Source organism: Populus euphratica, unplaced genomic scaffold, assembly GCF_000495115.2.
Source record: "Populus euphratica unplaced genomic scaffold, PopEup_1.0 scaffold21.1, whole genome shotgun sequence".
Taxonomy (NCBI): domain Eukaryota; kingdom Viridiplantae; phylum Streptophyta; class Magnoliopsida; order Malpighiales; family Salicaceae; genus Populus; species Populus euphratica.
The window spans coordinates 873,896-893,751 of NW_011499887.1; the positions used below are offsets into that span (position 1 = coordinate 873,896).

At 34.2% G+C, this 19,856-nt stretch overlaps 1 protein-coding gene across 1 annotated transcript; it reads left to right on the top strand.

The window, feature by feature from the left end:
* The first annotated feature begins 9,116 nt into the window (after positions 1-9,116).
* On the top strand, positions 9,117-19,723 carry LOC105130513 (putative disease resistance protein RGA3). Its single transcript, XM_011033064.1, is given in 4 exon segments — positions 9,117-12,093; positions 12,095-12,764; positions 13,549-14,839; positions 19,540-19,723. Coding segments are annotated over 2 exon segments (3,261 nt in total). The 5' UTR covers positions 9,117-9,459; the 3' UTR covers positions 12,722-12,764; positions 13,549-14,839; positions 19,540-19,723.
* The last annotated feature ends 133 nt before the right edge of the window (positions 19,724-19,856 follow it).

Consider the following 19,856-nt stretch of genomic DNA (forward strand, 5'->3'; position numbering starts at 1 on the left):
ACCGGTACATATATATTGCAGCTGATAATTCCTGACAAATAACAATTGAACTGATTTTTCCCTGATGATATTTACAAAGATTGTTTTATTGAATCTAAATGACTCTATAGGGACAGTATTCACGTGAACCGGTCATCGGATTTTGCAAAATAGTGATTCTGTCTAAATTAATGAAATATTAGTACAGGAAAGCATGCATCTTCTGAAGACTGAAGCGGTCTATTTTCTGGTCCTGCATCTTCTGCTCTGCAGCATCTACATCTTGGTTACCTCCTCCACCTAACGTAATTGCTTGCGAAATTATACCGTCTAATCTAATGAATACTACTTCCAAACCATCTATTCCAGGTCTGTGACCGATTCAATTAGCCTGGTCTGCAACCAATCAATTTTTCCATGCATAGCTTTGATCTCTTCCCGGACATTTCCCATATTAATGATTCTTGTCTCTCTTATAGCATTCCAAGGAATCAGTGCTAATTAACCAAGTCATAACTGGCTGGCTTGCTTAGACTTCGACTTCCCCTTAATCTTTGTTCTTGGGACCTATAATTAATACAAGTGTAGTCCTTGGCTAGTAGTTAATTTTTAAGTATAAATATTAAGACTAAATCATTCTGTAGTCCCTTGGCTTTGAATGTTATTACAATATAGTCATTTAAATTTGAAAGTCTATATATTTACAGCTTAATTCTTCAACACTCGGAGGCCATTTTCTTAATAAGTCCCAGAGATTAAGTTATGGATTTTTAAACCAAAAGGACTTAAGTTATAATTTAGCTCAAAACCTAAGGATTAAGGGATATTTATTGGTAGCTTAGGCAGTATCCACACATCGCTTTGAGTACTGTTTGGTTAACGTCGGAATCTACTTCACTGTATAAACCCTTTTAGCATACTAAACGATCACCAATCCAAACCAACTACATATTCTTTCTTCTTCTCCTTTGAGTTTGTCTTCTACCCACTCCTTTTTGAACCTACAAAGAAAAAATGGCTGAAGGTGTGCTCTTCAATATTGCGGAGGAAATAATAAAGAAACTAGTTCCCTAGCTGTTCAGGAGGCTGCACTATGGTGGGGGGTCGAAGATCAATTGCGGAAGCTCAATGACACAGTTACCAGGATTAAGGCTGTGATTCATGATGCTGAGAAGCAGGCATAGAAACAGAACCATCAAATCAAAGACTGGCTCAAGAAGCTGTGTATGATGCAGAGGATATGCTGGGCGATTTTTCAGCACAAGTTCTGCGGAATCAGTTGATGTCAGGGAATAGAGTATGGAGGGAGTTACGTGTTCTCTTCTCAGAATCAAACCAATTTGCGTATGGTTTGCTGATGGGTCATAGAGTTAAAGCACTTAGAGAGAAACTAGATGACATTGATGCTGACAGTAAAAGATTCCACTTGGAGGTTCGTGATGAGGAGAGAGCTTCTTTGATTACTGTGAGGCAGCAAAATACCTCCTCTGAACCTGAAGTAATAGTTGGGAGAGAAGGAGACAAAGTGATAGTTAAAAGTTTTCTGCTGAATTCCAACAACGATGAGAATGTTTCTGTCATTTCCATAGTTGGAATAGGGGGGTTGGGGAAGACCACACTAGCTCAACATGTTTGGAGTACATAGATAGTGAGAGGGTTGGAGGAAGAGGAGTGTTTTTCCCATCTTTAAGGAAACTTCTTATCTTTAGTTGTCGTAGACTGAAGGGATGGTGGAAGAGATGGAGTAGAGATGAGATGAATGATGATAGTGATGAGTCAACAATAGAAGAAGGGTTGATAATGCTCTGTTTTCCATGTCTTTCTTCCTTGTTCATTTCTGAGTGTCCAAATCTGACTTCGATGCTGTTTTTTCCAACTCTCGACGAAGATCTTCAATTGGACAACACTAGTTCAATGCCATTACAGCAGACAATGAAGATGAAATCACCAATCTCAAGGGATGATACCCTACCTTCCCTCTTTTCAATTCTTAAGAATCTATGGCTGCAGTGAAGAGGTGAGCGGAAGAGCAAGAGGATGGGGAAAGGAGAGCGAGGAGTGGACTCCTAAAATTAAACACATTCCAGATATTGTAATCGATAGGAATTACATTCAAAAGGAGGGTCGCTATGTAAAGGGTGAAGGATTGAGATACTAACAAGTATTAGAGCATTTTCACCGAATGTACATGCTTACATATATGTAAGGTATTTAACCTCTCCCTTTCTTTCTTTATTTTTATTATTATTCCATACTCTCTCTTTATTTATTAGATGAATGAAGGTGTTTAATCTCTTCCTTCCTTCCTTAATTTAATTTCTTTTATTTTTATTATTATAACTATCATTCCATAAAACTATGTATTATTTATTTATTTAATTTATCATTTTTGATGATTAGAGCTTTTTCACCATGCAGCTACTATTCTTAAATATAAAGGTTTTTAAACACTTCTTTCCTTCCTTCCTTCCCTTATTATTATCATCATTATTCCCTACTCTTTCTCTTTGTTTATTTATTTTATTGTCCACAAATCTCAGATAAAATTATTATATTTTTTTCATAATATTTTTTTTAATTAAAGTCCTTTGTTTTTTTGGTTGGAAAGGATTTCTGTAAAAAGTTAATTTTTATTTTTTTATTTTTAGATGTTAATATAAAAAATAAATCTTTTAAAATAAAATAAATTATTTTTATACATTTAAAAAAAACTAAGGGTTTTGGTGGGACTAATGCGTGTTTGGTATAGTGGTAGATTTTATGGTTGGGGTTTGAAAAAAACAGGTTAATAAAAAGGATTTTTTATGAGATTCATTTTGAAAAAAAGTTGGTATTTAGTAAAAACCATGGTTAAAAAAAAATGAAAAAAAGTTGGTATTTAGTAAAAACCGTGGTTAAAAGAGGTTTCTTATGTTTAGTTAAATTTGTAGTTGAAATTGTGGTGGAAAAAAAGTTTTATGTTTAGTTAAAACTAAGATAAAAAAATAATTTCTTGTATTTGGTTAATATGCTTTGTGTTTTATATTTGATTTTAAAATTATTTAAAAGGACACACACACACACACAAAACATAGGTGTTTTGTAATTATGATTGCATAACGAAATGAAAAATCCTTATACATTAATGTACTCCTTTATTGTTCCATCAAATTATTTGCAATTTCATTGCATATAAAATCCATACGTGAAGGCCTCTATGATCCTTGAACAATCAAGCGATGAACAATATCAGGTTAAAAGTCATCTGGAATTAAATTAGGATTGCTATCATACTTAGAAAAAACAGCATCATCTTGCGATCTCCTTCTAATATAGTTATGTAATGCTATTGATGCAACTATAATCATAACTTGTGTTTTGTATGGATAAACAGACATGTTTTGCAAAATTTTCCACTTATGTTTCCATGCCTCAAAAGAACGTTCGATCACGTTATGTAGTGATGAGTGTGCACGATTAAACACTTCTTTCCGATCACTTGGTTCCATGATGCTTAAATTCTTGGAAGTGATATCTCTCGCTTTTGTAGGGACCCAAATACCTATACTCGTTTGAATATCAAACATCAACCAAATAGTATTTTCTTGCAAATAATAACAACATAGTAATTTTAAACAATACTGTAAAAAAAAATTATAATCCTTCAATTACCAAATCTTCAATTTAGTCAAAATCACAACCTTCTAGAGGTTTTGGAAATTTGATATTGCTATTGTTAGTACCCTCAAGAAAAATACATGTATCGTGTGCACTGCCTTCTCATCCTGCCCATACGAACATGAATTGCATGTCGAAACTACAAGTGACAGTGATATTTTGTGTTGGTACATTTCTTGCAATAAATAGAATTTGATTTTCAGATGGTATACAGGCATGGACATGTGTTCATTCAATTGCACCGATACAATTTTACAGGCCACAAAAAACATTAAGTACTTATAAACATTTATAACATATTTCATGCTTTTTCGAACAACTTAATTAAACTATTTAATTAAACAAAAAAAATCATTTTACCTTGAAATGTGATATAAATCTTGGATTTATAGTAATTTCTCTTGGTGTACTCGTAAATTGTGGATCTACTGGTTTTATGACATTCACAACAAACAAACATAATGATTTAAGCACTTCTTTAAAATATCTACTAATAGTTTCACATGAATGCTGGAATCTTTCCTGTACTTGTTTATTTGACGCCCCAACTACAATTGTAAATAGAAACATTACCATATTTTCAATAACGCTTATTCTTCTTGATGGTTTTAAGCCATGATGCGTTTCTAATTTAGTATATAGACTCTACAAAATGATTACGTTTATCCTGAACATGTTAATATTTCGTTTCAAAAGACCTCTTAAAACCTCCATCAACCAACGCATCCCTGTGCTATATAAAACCATACATGGTTCTTTATACATATAATTAATATAATATATGTTTATAGCTCTAGCTATGCTTATAATTAATTTTTTCATATCAAAATGCCTCCTTAGAATAAATGCATCATCACCATCACCATCACTGTCAATGCCTCCTTAGAATAAATGCATCATCACTATCACCATCACTGTCACCATCACCATTACCGTCATCATTATCTTCATTACTATTGTCGGAGTCGTTTCCATCACTGTCATCTCCGGCACTATCAACTAAGGCACCATTACCTTCACAACTAGGATAATTAATGTGGTCTACAATGCAGTTTATTACATTATCATAATTGCTATCAAAATCTTCATTAAATATGCCATTAAACTGTGGATCATCTATAACTTCAATTACATGTAAATAAGAAAAAATTATATGTTATTGATAAACAAACTTTAAATAATTAAATATCATTTAATAAAAAAACTATCAAAGAGTTTAAGCGACATAAGTTTTTCCATACCTGTAAAGCCAATAAAGAAGGAGTATTCCATTTGCTTGTATAAAATGCAATTAAAAGGTTTGAGAAGTTTGTTATGAAGAAAGATAGTTCAGTGAAAAATATGATGCAAACATTCCTCTTTATATAAAAAAAATTCAATGATGGTTATGTCTATTTTACAATTTTTCAGCATTCAACATAAGTACATTCATATGTATATGCTGTAAAAGTAACATATAATGTTAATTTTACAGTTCATACATGAACACCATTCTGACATGTAGTCTTTCATAGGTTTTGTTCTCATTCTATTATTCAAGATTCTTGGACGATTGTTTTTTATTTACTTTTCACCATGACAGTTTCAACAATCAACTATAATCTCAACTCCTGTTAATGAAGTGCCCTACGATAGAAAAGGAATAAAAACATAGTAAGTAAACAACCAACAACAAGACCAAGCATTCAAAAAAGGAAGAAACACCAGCAACATGCATAATCCCATCAGACCTTACAATAGCCAAGAAAAAAACACTAAAAGTAATTGTAAATGGGGTTTCTATCTTCTAAACAAACCAATTTTTAGACCTCACAAGCTCACAGTAGCTACACATGGAAAAAAATATAGCTAAAAAAAAATACCAGCAGCATGTATAATCCTATAAAACCTCATGGCAGCAAAGAAAAAAAATACAAACAGTAACTTCAAATGGGGTTTCTATCTTCTAAACAAACCAAATTTTAGACCTCACAAGCTCACAATAGCTACGCATGAAAAAAAAATACAGCTAAGGAAAGAAACACCAGTAACATGCATAGTCCTATTAGACCTCACAACAACAAAGAAAAAAACACCAATAGTAATTACAAATAGGGTTTCTATCTTCTGAATAAACTAATTTTTAGACCTCACAGTACCTAGACCCACCTGTGGCACTTGGAATATTACAAGAAAACAAGCATTATAACAAAAACACTCAAGCTCAGTTTTGACAAGGAACAAAACAGTGAAGGTAAATGAACAACCAATTCCATTAAAGGGTCAACCATTTAACATTAACCATTGAACATCGTAATTCGTAGATAAAATACAACAGTAAAAACCAGCAATTTCTCATACAAGTCTGGTAACTCTCGAAAAATAATAAATACAACAGTAAACAAATTACCGCTCTCATACAAGTCTGTTAACTCTCGAAAAACAATAAATACAACAGTAAACAAATTACCACAAATGGATACGCTCACATGTCTTAACATGAAATGTGAAATAATACATTGTCTCGAACAAACTTCAACAAATGAAAACTACTATTTTAAAAACTGGTATCTCATTATTCTACAACAATACAATAAACATGTATAAATACTGTAAGCACTTGAACATATTTAATTGATTAACAATTAAGAATAATTGATTTTTTTTCAAGAAATTACTTTTTTATAAGAACAAGGTTTATATCATCAAGATTCTTTGCAATATTCAAGGCAAAATAAATGAGATCAAAATAACCATACTTAATTGGTGCTTTTATCTATCTTTTTTTTCTTCCTATAAAAATATTGTAAGGTTGTTCTCCAAGTATATTTTTAACAATAATATCATGTACCACTTTCTTAACAGGCTCAGTTAAAGCATCTTTTTGCGTTGTTTATAATGTTCTGACATCAATCTCCATATGTTTGCTAGTACCTTGGTTCGTCTCAACATCAATAACAATCGATTCCTTTTCTTTCTAAAACATAACAGACTCATAAAAAAATCATATCCCTGCTAGTAATAAAATTAGGTGACTTGGGATCAATACACCATAATCAATATCCCTTCACCTCGTATGCATAACCTAGAAATATGAATTTCCTTGCTCTACTTGAGCCTAAAAGTCCTTTGACAATCTAGTTTGTGGAAGCATACAACTTGCTTTTTCCAAGAGTATCATGTAGCAATCCTATTTTATTATGGTGCATTTGTGACAATGTTATGTCTAACAATTTCTTTATTCTTTCAAAACTCATTAAACTCACATAAGAAGAATTCCAAACCATCATAAATTCTTGAGCGCATGATCTTCTTACCAGTCTATTTCCTATTTAAGACTTTCCACTACTTAGAGGAACACATCACTCTTTCTCTTTAGAAAATACACCAAACCTTTATAGAGTAGTCATTGATAAATGTCAGTAGATATCATGCTCTACCTTTTGACATAACAAAAGAAGGACCCCGAATGTCAAAACATTTAGTTTTTCTAGACTTTGATTTTTATTTAAACCCACCTCCACTATTTAAACCTTTATTATTTGTTTTTATCTCTCACAATCAAACCATATGTATGATTGTTTTTATCTCTCACAATCAAACCATATATATGATTATTGACACGACTAAAGGATTGATGTCTTCTCCCAAGTGCAGGAGTGTCGAAGTAATAAATAACTCGACAAGACCAGGATCGAACCATAGGGAGGTTAATTGTACAAATTATAAATAACAATAATAAAAGAGTGAACAAGATAACAAATATAAAACATGTTAGTATCAAACATTAAAGTCCATATTAAGTTTACATTATACTTATTCTTACACCATTAGTGTAACCTTTTCACCTTGACATAATTAACTTAGCTAGACATAATGAAAGAAAGCAAAATAGATAAACAAAATAAGAACATAAAAGTTAACTAAGTAAAGGAAAGGAAATGAAAGGCATAAACTTAATATTAATGAAAGCAAAGCATAAACATTACAAAAAATACAAAGAGAGAAAGGAAGAGCATGATCTTGATCTGGAAACCAAGATGCCTAAATGCATGGCAAATGCCTCCTTTTATAGGCCAAAATTGGGAACTATTGATTTGATGACTAATTGATAAGTGGGTGGCCAACTTTTGACTTGGTGACAATCCTTATCTTCTCTTGTCTGCCCAAAATGTCATTGATAATGTCAAAATTGAAGTCACTTGAAAACATGAAAGTTGCAAGCAATTATCTCAGTCTTTTTTTGTAAAAAATTCAACTCATTTAGATTTCTAGAACTGCAGATATGGGCCAAATACTGAACAGTGCTCGGGCTGGAAGACAGATTCAGGCTTCTTTGTTGTTACTGGACTTGAAAATGACCTTTTTAGATCTTAGGCTCCATATGAAAGTTGTAGGCCTATATCTTACCTTCCATCCATATAAAGTAGACCTAAATATGAGATCTATAGCTCTAGATATGATCCAATTACTGAACAGTATTTCGATTTGAACTACATTGACATATCTTTTCTAAGTTTGACCCCAATTACTGAACAGTGTTTCGGTTTGAACTACACTGACATATCTTTTCTAAGTTTGACCATCTCTTTGTCCTTTTAATTTTATTTCTTAAATTTATCAATCAATCCTTTCATTTATGTGATAGGCCTGCATTTAAAATAAACATTTACCATAAATTAAAAGTATCTTATATTATTAGATATATTATTATAAAACATGCTTTAGTTAAGGAGTTATTGATACTTCAAGTGCAAAATGATAATATAAAACCTTGATAAAAATACACTTTTAAGTATCAATCAATTATCATTATGACTCTCTAACACTCTTTTTTTCAGCTTCTTAGTGTTTAAGAAAGCTTTGTTATCTTTTAAATTAAAATTATTCCTTTTATATAACAAGGTATCAACAATGTAGTCACGAGATAAATGTGATAAATACAATAAAATCAAAGTTAGATCCTCGTTTCTTAACATCAACATTCTGCAAATTAATAGGTTGTCGAAACCTTCAAAATATAATTTTGATTTTATTATTATAAATAAAATAAATTTGTAGTATAATTGTGAAAAATAGGTTGAATCTATGAGAAATTTTGTATACAATATATTGAATTAAAAAAGAGGAGGGGATTTGAAATACTGTGGCGGCTAGAACTCCAAAACAGCAAAGATTCCTTGAGTGTGATATCGATTGGTTTTCTTAAAATCAAAGCAAGGAAATATTGGTTGAGAGGGCAGATCAATTAATGGATCGATTTGGAGATCCAGAGAGACCACGTAGGTCCTTTATAGCTTGAGTGTTTGCAGAGTTTGGAATTTGTTCTAATTAATTACGAAATAATAAAAAGGAAAGCATCAGCATCTCTTTTGATGACATTGTTGGTCCGCATTAACAATCAATGGCCTACCCCATGACTGATCTCGGTGAAAGAAAATAAAGCATCGTATGATAAAGGGAAGGTATCCATCATTGCTTCACCGTGACTCGAGCTTTTTGAATAATGTGAAGGAACGAAGATTATGCTTTGAATGGTTTTCTAAACCAAAGCAAGGAACTACTAGTTGAGTGCAGACGAGTTAAGGGATTCAGAGATCATGAGAGTACATGTAGAATCTCTAATATCTTTCGTGTTTTGGAAATTTTGGAATCTGTTTCTCTATTATAAATACATGATTTTACTTTTGATCTTCACAACAACGCAAGCCTTTTAGCATTCAATCCAAACCTCAATCACTTTCAAACCAACAAAATCAAACACCATTCGTTTCATTTTTCTTGTCTTTTGTTCCCTCTTTGTTCTTTCCCGCACACACCTTTTCAACTCACCGAGAACAAATAATGGCTGAACGTGTACTCTTCAATATTGCGGAGGAAATAGTAAAGAAACTGGGTCCACTAGCTACCCAGGAGATTGCACTGTGGTGGGGTGTCAAAGATCAGCTAAGCAAGCTCAAGAGCACGGTTACCAGAATTAGGGGTGTCCTCCACGATGCTGAGGAGCAGGTGCAGAAACCACCCGCTCAACTTGAAGACTGGCTTGGGAAGCTGCAAGAAGCCGTCTATGATGCTGAAGATTTGCTGGATGATTTTTCAACAGAAGTGCAGCGAAAAAGATTGATGTCCCGAAATAAAATATCGAGGGAGGTACGTACATTCTTCTCAGGGTCAAATCAACTTGTGTATGGTTGGCAGATGGGTCATAAAGTTAAGGAACTTAGGCAGAGGCTAGATGAAATTGTTTCTGAGAGTGAAAAATTTCACTTTGAGGTTCGTTATGAGGAGAAAGCTCCTTCGACTATGATTAGAGAGCCAACTACCTCTTCTGAACCTGAGATATTTTTCGGGAGAGAAGATGAAAAAAAGAAAGTTATGAGCTTTCTGTTGAATCCCAACGATGAGATTGAGAGTGTTTCTGTCATCTCAATAGTTGGAATGGGCGGATTGGGAAAGACCACATTTGCTCAGAGTATTTTCAATGATGAACAAGTTATTTTGCATTTTGGTCTGAAACTCTGGGTCAGTGTCTCGGGTGGTTTTGATGTCAAAAAGATACTCAAAGATGTATCAGAGGCTGCAGGTATTAGTCAAGTTTCTGATCAGTTAGAGAGTCTGAAAAATGAACTTGAGAAAAAAATAGAAAATAGAAATTACCTGCTTGTATTAGATGATGTGTGGGATAATAAGGATGGTCGAGATGGTGAAAAGTGGGATAGTTTGAAGCAGTCCTTACCACATGAGGCTGCTAGAGGAAACAAGATGATAATAACTACACGTTCTGATACCATTGCAAATTTAACAAGCAAAATACCACTTGCGTTAAAAGGCCTTTCTAAAAAGGACTCGTGGTCTCTTTTCTCAAACAAGGCTTTTGGTCCAGGTCAAGAGTCAAATTTCATAGACGAAAAAATAAAAAAAGAGATTGTAGAGAGGTGTCAGGGAGTTCCTTTGGTCATAAAGGCAATTGCGAGGTTAATGTCTTTGAAAGATAGAGCCCAGTGGTTGCCCTTTATCCAACAAGAACTTCCAAATAGGGTCAAAGATGATAACATCATAGATACCCTCAAGTTAAGCTACGATCCTCTTCCATCATATATGAAGCATTGCTTTGCATACTGTAGCTTATTCCCGAAAGGTCATGAGATAGATGTCAAATCATTGATTCGACTTTGGATTGCACAAGGGTTTATTAGCTCTTCAAATTTGGGTGAGTGCTTAGAAATTGTTGGTCTTAGGTGCTTTGAGAATTTACTGTGGAGGTCCTTCTTTCACGAAGTGGAAAATGATGAATTAGGTAATATAAAAAGTTGCAAAATGCATGATTTTATGCATGATCTTGCAACCCATGTCGCTGGTTTTCAGAGCATCAAAGTGGAGCGTGGAGGAAATAGGATTAGTGATTTGACTCGGCACGTGTCATTTGATACGGAATTAGATTTGTCTTTGCCTTGTGCAAAACGTCTAAGAACACTTGTATTATTGGAAGGTGGCGAATGGGATGAGGGGGCATGGGTATCAATTTGTCGAGACTTTAGGCGTTTGCGTGTGCTTGTTTTGAGTTATTTGGGAATGGAGGAAGTGTCACCTCTCATTGAAAAGATCAAGCACCTTAAATATCTTGATCTTTCGAATAATAAGATGGAGGCACTTCCTAATTCTGTCACCAGTCTGGTAAATTTGCAAGTGCTGAAGCTCAATGATTGTTTGAGCCTTAAAGAACTACCAAGAGGTATTACTAAGCTGATCAATCTGAGGCATCTTGATGTTGGCTGCACTCTTGATGATGATCTATGTTATAATTTAGAGTATATGCCTCGTGGGATTGGGAAAATAACTAGTCTACAGACGTTGTCATGTTTTGTGGTTGCAAAAGAAAAGAGTCCTAAATCTGAAATGATAGGTGGATTGGACGAGTTGAGGATGTTAAATGAATTGAGAGGAAGGCTAGAAATAAGAGTAAAGGGATATGAGAGGAATTCTTGTATATTAGAATTTGAAGGAGCTAGATTGATAGATAAAAAATATCTTCAGTCGTTAACCGTATGGTGGGACCCAGAGCTGGATAGTGATTCAGATATTGATTTGTATGATAAAATGTTGCAAAGCCTCCAGCCAAACTCGAGTCTTCAAGAGCTGAGAATTGAAGGCTACGGAGGTATGAGGTTTCCAAGTTGGGTTTCAAATCTCTCATATCTTGTAAGGATTGGTCTAGATGGTTGTAGCAGACTTCAGCATATCCCTCCCTTACATGGAATCCCTTCTCTTGAAGAATTAAGTATTGAGGGATTGGGTGATTTGGAGTACATAGATAGTGAGGGGGATGGAGGAAGAGGAGCGTCGACGTTTTTCCCATCCTTAAGGAAACTTCGTATCTCTTATTGTGATAGACTGAAGGGATGGTGGAAGAGATGGAGTAGAGATGAGATGAATGATGATAGTGATGAGTCGACAATAGAAGAAGGGTTGATAATGCTCTTTTTTCCACGTCTTTCCACGTCTTTCTTCCTTGTTCATTTATAGATGTCCAGATCTGACTTCAATGCCGTTGTTTCCAGCTCTCGATGAAGATCTTCGATTGACCTACTCTAGTTCAGTGCCATTACAGCAGACAATGAAGATGACATCACCAGTCCCTTATTCTTCTTCTTCTTCTTCTTCATTTATCCGCCCTCTCTCCAAATTGAAGAGTCTAAGTGTGGGGTTCATTGATGACATGGAATCTCTTCCGGAAGTAGGGCTGCGAAATCTCTCTTCTCTTCTACAGCTACAGATCTACGAATGTCCAAGATTGAAGTCTCTGCCACTGCCTGATGAGGGGATGCATTCTCTTCAGAGATTACGAGTCTCTTCTTGCGGAGAATTGAAGTCGCTATCTCAATCTGAGTCTCAAGGGATGATACCCTACCTTCCCTCTTTGCAACTCTTGCTAATCCATGACTGCAGTGAAGAGGTGAGCGGAAGAGCGAGAGGATGGGGAAAGGAGAGGGAGGAGGAGTGGCCTTCTAACATTAAACACATTCCAGATATTGTAATTGATGGCTACTACATTCAAAAGGAGGGTCGCTATGTAAAGGGTGAAGGATTGAGATGGTACTACCACTAAGGAGTATTTTCACCGAACATACAAACACTTAAGTGTATGAAAGGTATTTAACCTCTCCTTTCCTTCCTTTATTTTATTTTATTTTATTTTTATTATTCCATACTCTCTCTCTCTCTCTCTCTATATTATTAGGTGTATGAAAGGTAACGTTTTTCAATTAAACATAAATGAACGTATTTAATCTCTTCCTTCCTTCCTTCCTTAGTTTAATTTCTTTTATTTTTATTATTATTACTATCATTTTATTAAACTATGTATTATTTATTTATTTAATTTATCATATTTGATGGTTAGAGCATTTTCACCGTGAGGCTACTATTCTTAAATATAAAGGTTTCTAACAGCTTCTTTCATTTAATTTCTCTGATTATTATTATTATTATTAATCCCTGCTCTTTCTCTATATTTATTTATTTTATTATACACAAATCTCATCCGATAAAATTATTATATTTTTTCTATAAATATTGGTAACATTTTTTAATTAATTAAAGTTTCATTTATTTATTTTTGTTTTTTCATGTTTTTAAATATTAATATGAAAATAAATTTTTAAAAATAAAAAATATTATTTTAATATATTTTTTAAATAAAAATTATTTAAAAAAAAATAAAGCTATTAAATAGAAAGGGTTCAGCCCTCAACAAAACGACGGATTACCCCATCTCTCTTCCCTACCTGCACAAAATAAAGCCTTCTCCAATCACCTATTTTTTTTTTAAGAAAAAACTGAAGGTTCTGCTTGTCTGAAACCAAAATTTCATGCTACTTTGGTTTCTGTTTAACCTTTTCTTTTCAGCCCCCTCTTGACATCATTTTTGTGCAGGTATGGTGGTTGGACTGGGTTTGATAAATCCGAAAAGGTAAGTAATGCTGGGATCGTCATAAAGGATGGAACAAGCTGGATCTGGTACTGTACTGAAGTTGTCTCTTAATGCCTTTATGTTCTTGCTTTATGGAGTTTAGTTGATGAACATGCGTGTACAGAGACTAAATTTTATTCCTAAATAATAACACCTTTTTCGCTGCATGCATTTGACATTCTGGTTTTCTTTCCAATTTCTATTTTGCTTTATGGAATTTAGTCGATGAACATGTGTGTACAGAAACTAAATTCTATGCCTATATAATAAATCTTGATCCAATCCAAATTGCAAAAGTTGGTTTTGGTTTGTGTTTAATACTCTTAAAAGGGCCAAATGAGAATTTGCAAAGTGGAAATGGAGACAATATAGAGTGTGTTTTTTTTTTTTTTGTCTTTTTCATTTCTCCTTCCAAGTTTGATGCTATTTTCAGGCCCTTAACATTTGTGTTTAACACTCTTAAAAGGGCCATATAAGAATTTTTCCAACGACAACCAGTTGTTTTCTCATTGAGGTATGTCATGCTTCCTAAAGCTGTTATTTTCTTGAGGGATTTCTTATTCAATTTGCAAGTCATTGTTGTCACTCTACCAGGTTTTCTTACGACACTTGTGTTTATGGGGTTTTGCAGGCCTGTGACAAACTTTGACGAAATTTGTTCACACTTCATACATTCAATGTACATTCCATTTACAGAACCAAATTGCAGGCATTGATCTGACTGCTGATAAATCAAGAAATATTGATAAGATGTCTAAAGTTGATAACCAATAAGCATCATGTGCATATCCAGTGTTTCCCTGTTGGTTGATTATGTGTATTTTCTCTGGTTGAAGCTGCAAAGTAATACTTTGATTCATGCTCCGATGGTAGAATCATCAGTTCCCTCATGTATGGTATGGATCAAGTAGACATAAGACATCCACATCAAACCATGTATTAGACTAAGTCGACTTCTTTTATTTCAAATCTTTAATTTTCTAAACAAGTAAAGGCCTCACTTTTTAAAATAATATCTTTAAATGAAATTATCTTAATTCAAAAACGTCAAGTGAAATAATTTAATATTCTGCTATCTAAACAAGCAAAGGCTTCTCTTTTTTAAATAATTTATCCTTCTATCTACATGGTTGGAAAATCAAACAAATCAAGGGAGAATTGGAAAACATGACATTTATGTTATTTTATTTTTTATACTGGTAGTGAAGAAATGGTACTGTAGTTTTTAAGAGGGCCAATGAGCATCCTGACATGGTTGAAGAGTTTGAGACAATAATGAAAACCACAGCTAATGCTTATGGTGTAGAATGTTGCATTATATAGAAAACTATTACAGTCTAATAATAATAACAATATCAGCTCAGCTCTGTAAGGAAAGCTATTTGAGATTCTATATACACAATTAATCAGTTCCTCATAACGTCTTGATTTTCATAGATTGATCCTTGATACCAGGAGTGGTTTTCTAGTTAAATTGCTGCTTTGATTATCTCCAGAGTGTAATGTGCTATTATCACCAACATCCGCCCTCAAGTCAAGTGTAGTTGGCAACACGCGAAGCTTGGATCGAAACAGCAGAAACAGAGATTTGGATGGACTTTTGGTGAAGATGTATGCTATTTGCAAACTGGATGGCACATGTTTAACTATTAATATACCATTGCAGACTAATTCTCTAAGAAAATGAATATCAATATCAATGTGTCTAAACCTTTGTTGAGCTAGTGGATTCCTAGTCATGAAAATAGCACTAGTGTTGTCATAGAGTAAAGTCGGTTGTGCTGGTAGCTGAATATGTAAATCATGAAGAATGTTTAACAACCATTTAACCTTAGCTGCAGTGAGTGAGTGCCAATGCTCTATATTTAATTCTGCTGAAGATTTAGAAACTGTGGTGTGCTTTTTAGAGGTACATGAAATCAAATTGTCACCCATAAAAATTGCATACCTTGAAGTTGAACGACTGATTTTTGGATAACTAGCCCAATTAGCATCTGAAAAGGCCGAGATATTGAGATGACTTGATGAACGGAAGTTGAGGCTGAAATGGAGAGTGCCTTTAACATATCTGAGAATTCATTTAACAGCCTGAAAATGTGATTCTCTTGGTGCATGCATGAATTGGCTTATTGAATTTACTACATATGTAATATATGGTCCGGTGATGGTGAGATATTGCAGCGAACCAACAAAAGATCGATAGATTGTTTGTGAATGAAATAGAGGACCATTAGAAGTTAAATAATGAGAAACAATAATCAATGTTGCTATTGGCTTCGAATCATAAAGTTTAGCCCTAACGAGAATATCTCGTGCATGCTTCACTTGGCTTGGGAATAGTCCCTGTAGAGATTGAGTGACTTCTGAACCCAAAAAATAATGTAGATTGTCAAGGTTCTTCATAGAAAACTTTTGCTGGAACTTGTAAATGAAAGTGTTAATGAGAGATACGTTGCTTCCAGTGATGACAATATCATCCATGTATAACAGTAAATAAATGATACCATTATCTGATGAATGAACAAATAAACTGTAATCTGCTTTGCTGTAAGTGAAACTAATTGTGAGTAAAAAATTGCTAAAGCGATGGAACCAAGCTCTCGGTACCTGTTTCAAACCATAAATGGCTTTTTTTAGACAACAAACATGGTGTGGATGAGAAGTGTTTCCAACCATAAATGGCTTTTTTTTAGACAACAAACATGGTATGGATGAGAAGTGTCAATATAACTGGATGGTTATTCCATAAAAACCTCTTCCTGAAGAAGACCATAAAGGAAAACATTCTTAACGTCAAGTTGACGTATGTTCGAGCCACGAGTTATTGCAATAGAGAGGATAATGCGGACTGTAAAAGTTCTAACAATCGAACTAAATGTGTAGTGAAAATCAAGTCTATAGAGTTGAGTATAGCCTTGAGCAACTAGGTGTGCTTTGAACATATCAATGAAGCCATCAGAATGATATTTAATCTAAAAAATCTATTTGGATCCAACCACATTGGTAGCAGGTGGTCTAGGAACTAGTTCTCATGTTTGGCTATGAGTGAGAGCACAAATTTCATCGTCCATAGCAGTTAGCCATTCGGGTGATTTAACAACACTTTTGAATCCTTTTGGTTCCTTCATAGCTAATAGCAATGATAACAAAGGAGAGGCAGGAATTTGACAAACATAATTATAATGTTTGGATTTGGAGATACTAGCTTTTTCACGGGTTAACATGGGATGGGAGTTTTGATTTGAAGAAGAATGTTGAGCCAGTGCAGTCGGTATATCTAAAATTGGCTTAATTTGGGAAGTAGACACAACAGACAATTCTGAAACTCTCTCAGCTATTGTAGGAAATACAGGAGGCAGCGAAATTGGTGGACTCTGGGGCAACTCCAAGGCACATAATTTACATGATATAGATGGAGTGATTGATGGTAAGGACCGAGAACCTGCAGAAGAATGAGTGCTAGACGAAGGAAAAGTTGAGGAGCTAGGATCATGAAAAGAAATATAATCTGATAGTGTAGGAGAAGACTGCATATGAGATAAAGATGATGGAAAGACTGTTTCATCAAACTGAGCATGTTGAGTGATAAATACTCGATGTGATTTAGGATCTAAGCATCGAAATCCTTTATAAGATGAATTGTAACCAAGAAAAATACATGGAAGACTTCTGGGTTCAAATTTATGTTTAGTATAATCTCTTAAGTATGGAAAACATAAGCAGCCAAAAATACAAAATAATTCATAGGTAGGAGACTTACCATATAGAATTTCAAATAGAAAAACTCCATTCAATACAGGTGTGGGCAAGCGATTAATTGCAAAAATGACTGTACTGAAGACTTCAACCCCAAAATTAAGAGGAACATTTGCATGAAAGAGCATTGAAAGGCCTATCTCAATGATATGTCGATGTTTTCTCTCGGCTCTACCATTTTGAGAAGGTGTATAGCGACAAGAACGTTGATGATAAATACCATATTTGTCTAAGTGAGATTGACAAAATGGTAGTTGTGAATTCTCCTCCCCCAATTACTTTGGAATGTTTTTATCTTTGTTGAGAATTGATTTTCAACAAGTGTTTGAAATTTGATGAAGGTGTGATAAAAATCAGCTTTGTGCTTTAATGGATAGAACCAAGTGAAGCGAGAGTTATCATCGATAAAAATAGCATAATATCAATATCCAGAGATTAAGTTTATTAGTGCTAGTCCCTATAAGTCACAATGTATCAATCCTAAAACTGTTTGAGAACGACTATCACTTAAGGGAAAAGATAATTTATGGCTTTTAGCTTTTTAACAACTAACATATAAGGATGGATTTGCCAATATAGAGGTAAGAGATAAAAAAACCCTTTTTTTATTAAGCATGGAAATTATTTGAGAGGATATATGGCCTAAATGGGCATGCCAAATGTTAAAGGAATGGCATAAATTGTGCTTGTTAATGATAGCAGAGAAAACATGGTGTCCACCATCTTTTGAGTTTGAAGATTCTATATGATAAATTTATTGTCAGTAAAAAGAACAACAAAAGAAAAATTATTGGTTAATTTACTGACAAAAAGTAAATTTTTGGTTAAGTTTGCCACAACAAGGACATCTTTTAATTTAAGAGTTGGAGTAGGAGAGCAGGAACCCATGTGTGTAACAGATAGGGAAGATCCATTACCAACAATAACTCTATCCTTACAAGTGTAAGGTTCCATTTTATCAAGCTGAGACACATCAGGAGTCATGTGTGCAGATGCTCTTGTATCAGTATACCAATCTGCTGTGTCGTTACTGATAATGCAGGTTGCAAGTGCTTCAACAATGTTTGCATCAGATTTTGTGTATCTGATCTTACAGTTCATGGCATAATGACCTTCTTCTCGACATATTTGACATCGAGGAGGCCTGCTATACTGCTACTTTCCATGATTTCCTCCCTTTGAGTGGCCTTTTTTATACCTGTTCTGATTATTATATGGCCTTGCATGTCGGTTGGAAGATGCAGAGGAATGAATCATATAAGCAGAGGGGCCACCTGCAGTATAATCAATAGACTTGGAGAAAAGATCAAAGCTTTCTGCTTTAGGAACAATATCTTTGAAACTTGGAATGAGAGTTAAAGAGAGTTGAGTGGTGGAGAAACTTGAGAACTCGTGGCCTAGACCATGCAAATACCAGTGCACTTTATCAGTGTCTTCAACTGAACATCCCATTACAGATAATTGATCACAGTGAGCCTTGAATACTCTAGAGTACTCAGAGACAGATACTACGAGAGCCACGCTTCATAAGATGAAGCTCATCTTTTATTTGACGTTCATGAGCTTTAGATTTGAGACTAAAGGTAGTTTCAAGAGCGTTCCAGATGTGATGTTATGAATCCAATGGTAATAGAAAGTGCTTCTTCTGAGAGAGAAGAAAGAAGAAGATTTATGACTAACTGATCATTTTGTTTTCAAAGATTGTAGGCTGTGGAATCAGTGATAGTGGAAGGCATAAGGGTTGAGCCATCAATATATCTATAGTATTTTTGACATTGCAACAGGGGAACTACCTGACTGCGAGAAAGAAGGAAATTTGTTGGTGATAGCTTCACAGTTACCATGTGAACCATAGTATTGAAAGAGAGTATGAAAGAATTTTCTGAGGCCATAAGATCAAGTGGAGATTAATCCTATAGAGGCTCTAATACCATGAAAAGTTTTAGAGACAATAATGAAAACCACAACTAATGCTTATGGTGTAGAATGTTGCATTATACAGAAAACTATTACAGTCTAATAATAATAACAGTATCAGCTCTATAAAGAAAGCTATTTAAGATTTTATATACACAACTAATCAGCTCCTCATAACGTCTTGATTTCCATGGATTGATCCTTGATACTAGGAGTGATTTTCTAGTTAATTGCTGCCTTGATTATCTCCAGAGTGTAATGTGCTATTATCACCAACAATGGTGAAATCTAACCTGTTGACTATACTATAGGGATGTAATGTATGTTCTTCTTGATGGGCACTAGATCATCACTCAAGAAAGGAAGCGCTTAGTTTTCTCTCTAAGGTATGGTTTTCATGAGCTTTGTATGTATATGAAGTTGTTCTTTTGCAGAGATTTCTTATTTAAGTTGGCAAGTTTTTGAGATATGGCTTGTTGTCAAACACTTGTGTGCAGGTTTCTCTTATTAGAAACAGATACAGAGCATCTTCTGTACTGTGGATTTGTTGTATTTTCCACGGCAGGGACAAGCTTCGACGAGATCGCTTTTTTTTTTT